Raw genomic sequence first — 10,405 nt, 5'->3', positions numbered from 1 at the left:
ATTGTCACTCGCGTGAACGCGCACCGATTTGCCTGTGATTTTGGGCATTTGTCTGCGATTTCTCAAAACCTGTCGGCGAGCCAAAATCGGGGCTAAAATCGTGCAGTCTGAACTCGGCATTACTGCATCAGCTGAATCTATTGCTCCTCGAAATGAAACTACCAGCACTTCTGAGGTAACTTTTCCAGGATTATTACGATAGTATTATTCCTCACAGCGCAGCAAGACAAGGTAAAGTACATGATTCTTAATAAACTGGATGTTTTATCCAGCTGATGTGGGCGTTTTCATGGCTTGCCTCAACATTTGCGTTTGAATAGCGCGCGCTCTCAGTGGGCATGGTCACATTAACACGTCATACGCTATAATTAGCTGAAAGGAAAAAGACTGACATCTCTCTCTTTTCATACAGATTACATAAACTGAAAATATTTGTTTTTTTATATAAATGACTTCATTTAAAAGAAGAGAATTTCAGCTTCATAAAGAGAAATCTTTCATGTCTCTGTGACAAGTATTGACTGAGTTAGTTCATTTTCAGACGCGTTTCAGAATGGACTTCACTGACAGACAGAAGGCAAAATTCACATGTTTATATTTCTTTATTTGACAAAAAGCACAACACTTTATTTTTTTGTGTATACTCACAATAAAAACAGACACTTAACAGGATCGAATAATGTATAACATTTATATAAGATCAAAATCAGCAGAGTATTTTGAGTCTCTTTTGCACTTAAAAGAAAAAAGTGAGCTGGTATCGCCGGCGATACCGCCAACCCCAAAGGGTTAATAATCTTCCTGATCAGTTTCATCTCGTCAGCATCCCAGATAGCTTAGAAGAACTCATTAATGTGACAGAAACTTTTGACTCTCTCTTTTCCAGCACTTTAGACACAGTTGCTCCTTTGCGCATAAAGAAGATTAAAGGAAATAGTCCAACGCCGTGGTAAAACGAGCACACCCGGGCCCTTAAGAGAGCAGCCAGAAAAAGAGAATAGCTGGAAGAAAACAAAACTAGACGTTTTTCGCATTTTGTGGAGAGAGAGCACGATTAGGCCTACTTACAGAAAGGCCTTAAAAACGGCTTGAACGGCTTTCTCTCGTGTGAGTTTTTATGTGCATGTTAAAGTTTCCTTTTCGGTTAAAACTTTGTCCACACTGCTGGCAGGTGAAAGGCTTCTCTCCAGTGTGAACTACCATGTGCCTTTTATAGTTTCCTTTTACAGTGAAACTTATTCCACACACTTCGCAGGTGTAAGGGCTTTCTCCAGTGTGAACTACCAAGTGCATTTTAAGGTTTGCTTTTCGGTTGAAACTCTTTCCACACTGTTTGCAAGTGAAAGGCTTCTCTCCAGTGTGAACTCTCATATGGACTTCTAGGCTTCCATGTTGACTGAAACTCTTTCCACACTGACGGCATTTGTAGGGTTTCTCTCCAGTGTGAGATCTCATGTGGACTTTAAGGTTTCCATGTTGATCAAAACTCTTTCCACATTGTTTGCATGTGTAAGGCTTCTCTCCAGTGTGAATTCTTATGTGGTTATTAAGATGTCCTTTTCGGTTGAATTGCTTTCCACACTGTTGGCAGGCGTACGGCTTTTTCTCCATGTGAACTTCCATGTGAACTTCAAGGTTTTTTTGCTGACTGAAACTCTTTTCACACAGTTGACAGGGGTAATGCTTCCCTTTATTGTGAATTCTCATGTGGTTATTAAGGTGTCCTTTTTGTCTGAATCTCATTCCGCACTGTGGGCAGATGCATGGCTTATTTCCTTTGTGAACTTCCATGTGGACTTTAAGGTCATGAAGTTGATCAAAACTCTTTTCACACTGATAGCAGGTGTAACCCTTCTCTTTATTGTGAATGCTCAGGTGCCTGTTAAGGCTTGCTGTTCGAGTGAATCTGTCTCCACAGTGTTGGCAGATGAAATAACTTTTAGTTTCTGTCTTTTGATCTTTTTCTTGTGATGAAGTCTTTTCAGTCTGTGAGCAACTAAAAGGTTTTATTTCAGTTGTGAAATCATGAAGATTCTCATATTGATCTTTCTCTTCCATTTCATTCAGCACTTGTTTCTCCTCTTTCAGCGCCATCAGGTCTAAGGCAAACAAGACAAATAAAAGTTAACCCCAGTTTAATGGCACAAAGCAACAGACATTAAAACATGTAAAGCATTAAAACCAACATACAACTAGATCCTATACCCACTTGAAAAAGGTGTTAAATGTGTAGTGACTGAGAAAGATTAGACACAATATTTACTATATTTGATAAATAATCCACAATACCCCTCACCCGACAAGCAAACTAATAGTTAGACTTCAACTCTGTGAACACCAAACCAGGTACTGGTTACGCATCCAAGTTCCCCATCCTTAGATTTTCCTTTTGTAATGTTTTTGCCTATGGATTAATTCACTCTTTTGAAATAATTAAAATATCCTGTGAAGCTTGTTTAGCATCTATGAGCTGCAAATTAAAATTTCTGGATGTGCATTTACATTATATTTTGATAACTGTTATTTATCACCATTATAAAAATATTTCAAGTTCTTCCCTCAACTAATCTAATTAATTCAAAACACCCACTAGAAGACAAAGGATCACTAACTTTCCTTCTGAAAGTATAACTTCTTATTCACTCACTCACCTCCTAATGGAGTGACACCATTACTCTTAAAAAGATCACAGATCAAATGAGCTTTTGGGGAAAATTTTGCCAGACTGCGGCCTTGTCTTTTAAATAATTAAATACCTGTATTAACCTGGTTCTCTTTCTCATCAATACAATGTCAGCGAAGGTCAACTGAAGCCACATCACTTGCTATATCCAGCAAATTAAACTATCAGATTGAATGGTTATCCACACAAAACGGTATTTTCTGCCTGCTAAAGTAAGTAAATTTAGGTGTCTTAACAAAAAATATGGAAGAAAATTAATGCCAAATGTTTTTGAAACAAAGTAGCCTGTTGAATTGCACTACTTGGAAAAAAATATGCATTTTAAACGAGCATGAATATTAATGTCTTTAAAGGGTCACTCCACCCATTTGCATTAAGAGGTCCATTGTTAGACAACCAGTCATACTATTGAATGGTCGTGCAACATTCTTTCATTTTCCCCTGAGACGAGAGAAATCTACTATTTACCTTTTTCACTTCCTCCTACAATGACGCAAAAATCGTCATTTGACGTCATTGTAGGAGGAAGTGTAAAAAGGGGGGATTTCTGTATAGACTACAAGCACAAATTCCCACCCTTTCAAACCCGCCCATAGGGGGTTGGACCTAATGCGCTAACAGAGCTATCACAAATCAGTGGGTGGGACTTCACTTGCAGATACTGAAAGCAATATCAGCCATCTTGTTTATAAGCTAAGCTAACAAGCGCTGTGGATATAGGAAGTTACGACAATGACGGAAGAAACTAAACATGATATGGAAGAAGAGGATTTTGAAATTCTGCTGCTCGAATCCGCTGTTCGCGGCTATCTTTACGAGCCCCAATATAGTGAAGAGCAGCTGAGGCTGATGGTGGAACAGGAGGCGGCTGCCTGTCGCGGACGAGGAGCCCGGGCTGGCTTGAGCTGGGCGGACTGCTGGTGCGTGTGCTCTCGCTGTGCGCTACGGACACAGATAGAGTCCGTCTGCTGCAGAGAATTTCAACAAGGCAGTTTCTCCTGGACGAAATCTCTGAATCAGACGACCACACGGACGTTTGTGTTGTGATGTGAACCATCCTAGTTTCGCCTGACTGAACATGCAGGTATCATGCAATAATTCACCATATAGAAAGAAATACAAACGAGTAATTCACTAATGAGTTTGCCAATGTAACGGGGTTCGTTGTTGTGGGAAGAAGGAGGCTGGAACCGGCGAACATTTAAACGTTTTAATAGTAAAATAAACAAATACAAAACAAAAGTATAAGCCAGCTGGCCACACACAACAGAAACAAAACATAAAATCAGGCCTGTTCCTTTTGTGCTTCCGCTCCTCCGTGAGAGATATGAGACCGCTGCACAGGTGCCATTCATTATCACTCGCGTCGTCCTCTCACGTCCCTCGCCCTCGTCCTGCTCGCCACAACTAACTAGACATTTTTTGTGAAATGAATTTTAAACTCATTTGGCAGCTAGCCTTCTTGTAGACGGAAGAGCGATTTCTCTGATGTTTGCGCTGTTCTGGATTAGTGGGAGTGGCTTGCGGAGCTGTGCAACATGGTGCATTGTGGGAGTTGTTGTCTTACATACAAATGCGCCCCAAAGTTATTTTCTGTCTTTTCTCGGTCAAGAGGGCACCAAATTTAAAATTTCTTTTACATTTCGACTACATATATAACCCACTTTCAATAAAGATTAATGTTGAAATGGGTGGAGTGACCCTTTAATGTATTGCTCCCACTAACATGGGATCTAGTATGTACTTAACCCTGAACGCAGATTTGCGGGAACAATGGACACAACGCAATATTAGAGTTTAGATTCTCTGCCCGAGCCCGAACTTGACCCGAGCAACCCGATATTTCCCACCACTATCCCCGGGCCGGGCCCTTGATCTAAAATGTGCACTCCCAACGTAATAGAGTGCGGCGCGGGACTAGATTTGATGGCCGAGTGCGAGCGGTAATGCACTCACTCTGTGTGTGCGGGTTGCGGGAGAATAAAACGATTTGCGGGACTCCCGCAAACTAGAAATATCTATGAATAAAACATAAAAACGAAAACATTTTTATTCATCTGTTGCAGAAAAGCAACATAAACCACTAAAACAAAATAGAAACGATTTACAGGCCAGAGTTTCTATTTATAACACGTTTGTAGCGTTGAGCGATGTAGCCAATCACAGACATGTGTGTTGATTTCTTGAACGCAATGGCCAATCAGAAGTAGGGGTGTGCCGGTTTCAGAATTGGTGATGACGGCTATGACGTGAGTCAAATGTGACGGTTCATAACATAACCGTCGTCGGGGGGGGGGGGGGGGGGGGGTTGAATAACTAAGTTGTCCTATAACAGACGAACAGTTATTCAACCCCCCCCCCGATGACGGGGTTGAATAACTGTTCGTCTGTTATAGGACAACTTAGTTTGAATAAACAAGCAGACACTGATTAGCTACTGGCTCTACGTTTATTTAACATGAACAGCAAGACAACTAGAAGTGAATGTGCTTTCCATTAAATGTATCTATCACACAGTAAACAAATCCTTAACTAACAAAACAAACAAACGTTGCAATGAACGTGCTTTTTTTTTTAATAAGTCACACACAGTAACAAAACCTTAACGAAAAAACTTTGGAATGAACTTTGCAATTTAGACGCGCAAACTGCGTGCCGGTGCGGTGAGACGTGCATGCTCGGGCAGATTCGGCTTGAAGTCTATGATTCGGACGCGGCGCCGCGCGCTGTTACAAAAAAAAAGCCGTGCACACAGCCCATAGATATACGGTAAACACACAGCCAAGCCAAATGGGGTCTTGCCGGTCTTGCGCACCGAACGCGTCATTTTTGCCGTGCGCACCTTCGCGCTCGTGCGGACGCGTCGAGTATAAACAAGGCTTTACTCCGTGTCAGCGCGCGCTCTGATCGGTAAAGGTGCACAGACCTCTCCCGAATCATCTCCAGCAGTAGCAGCCTCCGTTTCCCTCTTAAGCTGATATTAGTATTTAAACATTCTCTATGATAAAAAATGTTTTTTAAAAAATATTTTAATAGCACGGTTTTGGCGGTTATAGAGTTCTAATGACGGTGTTCAACTATAACCGTCGGTCTCACGGTTATATAATAACCGTCACACCCCTAATCAGAAGCATTTAAGATAGACTCCCCTCACCGCTCAAAACTGACTTTTTGTTCACTGCTGAATTCTGTATGCTGGCAAATCCTCGAATTATAACAAACAAAGTGTGGATATTATGAAAGATTCATTGTGCATTCAGCTTCATTGATAATAACAGAGATGTGTGAGATCGCGATGAACTGATGTCAGCTTTTTCGGAATTATTAAAGGGAGCGCACTTTGCGCGCATTCAGTCATGCTAAACCATGCATGCAGTAGCAGCTTGCTTATATGTTAAATTAACAGTGGTTTGTGTGTTAATGCTTTAATAACAAATAATTTATCAGGAGCATTTATGCTGTTGTGTATGGTGGCGACACGTAGGCTAACTTGAAAGTATTTGGAGGTACAGAAAAAAAGTCTATTTGCGGGCGGGAGAATGTAATATAGAAAGTAGACGAGAACGTCAGTTATAACGAATGTTGTATGATAATTGGTAACATTAAACCATATTGATTTTTGGGTGAATTTCAGGCGCTCTCAGCATGAGAGAGAGACGAGATGGTGAAGGGAGAGAAATGTAAATTAATACAATACTGAGTGGATTGACTTGTGTGGTTCCGTCTTGGATGGGGATGCTAGTTTCTCAAGAGAAAGTCCAAATGTTAATGTCTTCTCGGGGAGTGGTCGTTCCTCCACCAGACTGCCTGGCATTTTCTTATTTTTCAAGTCTTACAATAGGAAGAGCAATGGTCAGTTTAGTGGTGCTGGAACGCCACTTATGGCTCAATCTAAAAAAAAAATAAAAAAACTTCCTCCACTCACCAGTCCCCACCACTGGTCTCTGTGGCCCCGCGGTAGAAGACTTCACAGAATGTGTCACAGCAGCGAAGTCATCGCAGGCCATGCGCTCCAGCTCCAAGTCGCCAAAAAACGGTGCCAACTCAGCAGCCAGCCAAGCCAGTGCCTGCCACTACTCAGCAACAGCCAGCACCTGAGCATCGGCAGCACCCTGTGGGTCAAAATGGGTACTGGACACGGTGACACGAAGTTACTCGCTCTAATTCGCTCGCAGACCACCGTGTTGGGGCATAGTTAACACGTTGGTGACTGGCAAAGGGAGCCATGGACAGTTCCTCCTCCAGCCGCTACTTCCTCATTTCCAAGAAGTAGAGGTCGACCGATTCCTCAGTTTTGCCAATATATCGGTACCGAAAGTTGATTGGTGGGATTATTGGTTATCGGCAAAAATCCATACCGATAGCTTTTCCGGGTTGCGTCAGTTGCTGGAGCGGGTCAAAAGAGTATGCTGACATTACACAGTATGAGAGCACTGAGAAGAGACTGCTGGCATTATACAGAGCGAGAGGGGCCTCTAGAGGCCAAATAAAAACTATCACTGGCTGAGTTGTTTACTTTAACACGTGAGGCTGCGCGCTGCACAGAGAGAGAGATCACGCTGCTGCGCGCTGCACAGGTCTACTTTTAGGCTTACTATGGATACATGGATACTTCACCACCCACTCCTCCCAGTACCTGCAGAGACGTTTATGCTTTTTAGCGGCGTGTTGGGGTTCCGGTACAACAGCCATGTCAACGAAATGAGTGAAAATTAGCTTATCAATGCATATCTAAATTCGCGCCTACGGTATCTTTGTAGAACTTCAAAAAAAGAAACAAAAAAGATGCTGCAGCCAATGAGCAGCTGGCGGGGGCGACTTAACCTCCACGGACAGTTTTTTTTTGTTTTTTTCACGGGCAGTTTTTTTTTTTTTTTTTTACGGGCAGTTTTTAATGTTTTATCAGACAATAACTACTCAAGATTTTGCTTTAGTATAACTTTCAGGACAATTAGGGCCGGATTCGGGATTCGGGACAACAGGTTAGATTTCGGGGCTTTCCCGAATTTTTTGGGACGTCTGGTCACCCTAAAAGCAAAGTGACAAAAACTCACGCAAACCTGACCCAAATGATTAATATCGCAATTGTTACCATCTATTTGTATTAGTTTAAACTTTATATCCAGCTGGTCATTTTATGCGTTCATTAAACCGGCAAAGTTACATATTTAAAGGTGCTGTATGTAACTTTTTCACTCTACTAAAGCAATAAAAAATACCATGTTTCCTCAATATATGCAAACATAGTAAAGTGAAGTGAAAGTGAAAGTGACACGTGATGGCCAAGTATGGTAACCCATACTTGGAATTTGGCCTCTGCATTTAACCCATCCAAGTAAGTGCACACACATTAGGAGCAGAGTAGTGAGTAGTGAACACACACACACACTGCAAACGTGGATACACACACCCGGAGCAGCGGGCAGCCTTGAGTGGCGCCCGGGGAGCGATTGGGGGTTAGGTGCCTTGCTCAAGGACACCTCAGTCATATTCCTGCCGGTACTGGAATCGAACCAGCAACCTTTGGGTCACCAGTCCAACTCTGTTACCATTAGGCCATGACTGTTTTTAAAATAACTAGCTGTAGAAGTGTTTTTAAAAGAAACGAGTATGTGAACTTAATATGAAATGCGCGTTTCCAGGCTGGAATGTTTGTTATTGCTTTGGTCTGTGATATTGCAAGATGCCAATTTTCATTGTCCATTGCGCTCGTTCCTGTTGTGTGTGCTCAAACTGGCAACCCGTGTGAGCGCCGTCCAGTCTGAGGAGCAGGTGGTGGGAGAAACAACGATCTCCGATATTTTGAATTTGACTGCAGTGCCAATTTCGACCACTAGTAGTCATTCTTACATAATGCACCTTTAAAGCTAGTGTCGTGATTGCTTTCTCAACAGTAGCTGCGTTTACATGGACACTTATAATCGGATTGACGGCTCAATCGGACTAAAAAACCTTCATGTAAACACCTTAATCAATCCGATTGAGCTCGATCAGATTGAAATTTTGATCGGATTGAAAGGGGTGGTTTACTCCCTTTTGTAATCCGATCGAGAGAACATGTAAACACTTGATCGGATTGAAAACCTAAACTAAAAGGACTGCGCATGTGCAATGACGTTGAAATAGCGTAATGACGTATGACGCGCGGAACGAGCTGTTCTTCCTGTTGAATAAAGTGAATAAAATGAGTGTTCCGTTATTAAAAAATTCTCATTTCACTCAGCGTCTGTGAAGTGAAGCAGGACAATGTCCCACCAGTGCCTGTTTCAGATTATCATCCATGGACGACTGGTTTTGGTCGCGGGGTTTTACTGCCTGATCAATATAAGCAGCACGGCAAAACGGTTCATGCTCATCGTCTCCAAATCATGACCAGAGACGGATAAATATTAAGTCTGCTGTTTAAAAAATGTTTAAAAAAAATAAAGAACCAATAGAGGAGAATAGTTATGCGCGAACAGCGGCATATTCGTGCAGTGTGCGCATGTCAAAAAATCAATTCCTATATGAATCTTGTGACATATAAACGCGCACATCAACCCGATTACTTAATTTATCGTTCATGTAAACACCGTGTTCGGATTCATCAATCGGATTGATTTCATTCCGCTTGAACCATGTAAACGCAGATATTGATATGTTCATGTAGTCGATATAAATATAAACAAATCAAAAACACATTCGATTTCAGTTATTTTTTTATATCACTACTATACATGTTATTTTGATTAGATGATCATAAAGTGTTCTAAAATAGAAGCAAATAAAGTGAGAGACTATACATGTAATATAGGCCAACATTTATGAAATTTTAATGCTCTGGGGCCGTATTCACAAAGAATTTTATCTTACCACTATGAGTACTCCTAAATCGAATATTTTAGCTAGGAGTTTTCTCTTAAAAGTTATTCACAACGCCTTTCAGACCTACTCTTAGTAAGGAAAAATGACAACTCCTAAACTAAGAGTGAGTCTTCGTTGCTATGGATGACGTCAATTCTCATGCACGAGCCTCCTCGCAATGATCACGGTGATTGGTTGTTAGATGACAGGGCCATCATGCGGAACATAACACAGATGCAACAAATCATGGAATTACGACATCTAAATATGTCTGTGTCCTACACTAAATAATAATAGTAATGTCATCGAAATGCATATATTATGACATGTTTGTGCAGGCCCCAGTGAAGTGTAATTCTAAAAAGGCAGAGCGAGAGAGAAAAGTCGTGAATTAAATTAAATTAAATCAAGGTAGCCTAATGCCCTAATGAAAACCGCCACTTGCCTAATAATGAAAAACAACACTTGCATTAACACTTGCTTGGTTAATTGACATCCTATTAGCCTAAATAGACTACTTATAGCAAGGAAATGTTGCGGATTGAAGTAATGTAATAGTTGAATGACCGTGGATTATGAACTCGCCAAAACGGAAAAGAAAGCCCAACTGGACGCAGGATCAGTTACTGCTGCTGGCCCAGTTGGTGCTGGAAAAAAAAATCATAATAAAAGGGAAATTGGGATATCAAGCAAAACTAAGCGTGAGAATGGGAGAGGATTTGTTTGCAGATCAATGCAGCATTCCCGCTCGTGTCGCGGACCCCGGACGACTGCGAGAGGCGGTGGTATGCGCTACAATCCTTTGTGAATAGGTCTTAGTGAGTTAGGAGTCCTCTCGACTTCTTTTAAGCTGTCCCAGACTTAGGTGCTACTTTTAGG

At 41.6% G+C, this 10,405-nt stretch overlaps 1 protein-coding gene across 1 annotated transcript; it reads right to left on the bottom strand.

Annotated features, from left to right (window-relative positions):
• Window positions 1-1,067: 1,067 nt before the first annotated feature.
• LOC130071695 (zinc finger protein 239-like) lies at window positions 1,068-2,182 on the bottom strand. The gene has a single exon (XM_056236554.1). It carries the CDS (start codon window positions 2,092-2,094, stop codon window positions 1,078-1,080), a length of 1,017 nt encoding a protein of 338 aa, XP_056092529.1. The 5' UTR covers window positions 2,095-2,182; the 3' UTR covers window positions 1,068-1,077.
• Window positions 2,183-10,405: the final 8,223 nt, after the last annotated feature.

Source organism: Rhinichthys klamathensis, unplaced genomic scaffold (genome assembly GCF_029890125.1).
Source record: "Rhinichthys klamathensis goyatoka isolate OS25496 unplaced genomic scaffold, OSU_Roscu_1.1 h1tg000452l_1, whole genome shotgun sequence".
Classification (NCBI taxonomy): Eukaryota; Metazoa; Chordata; class Actinopteri; order Cypriniformes; family Leuciscidae; genus Rhinichthys; species Rhinichthys klamathensis.
The sequence above is the reverse complement of the archived record's forward strand: the minus strand, read 5'-3'. Positions and strand labels throughout refer to the sequence as shown.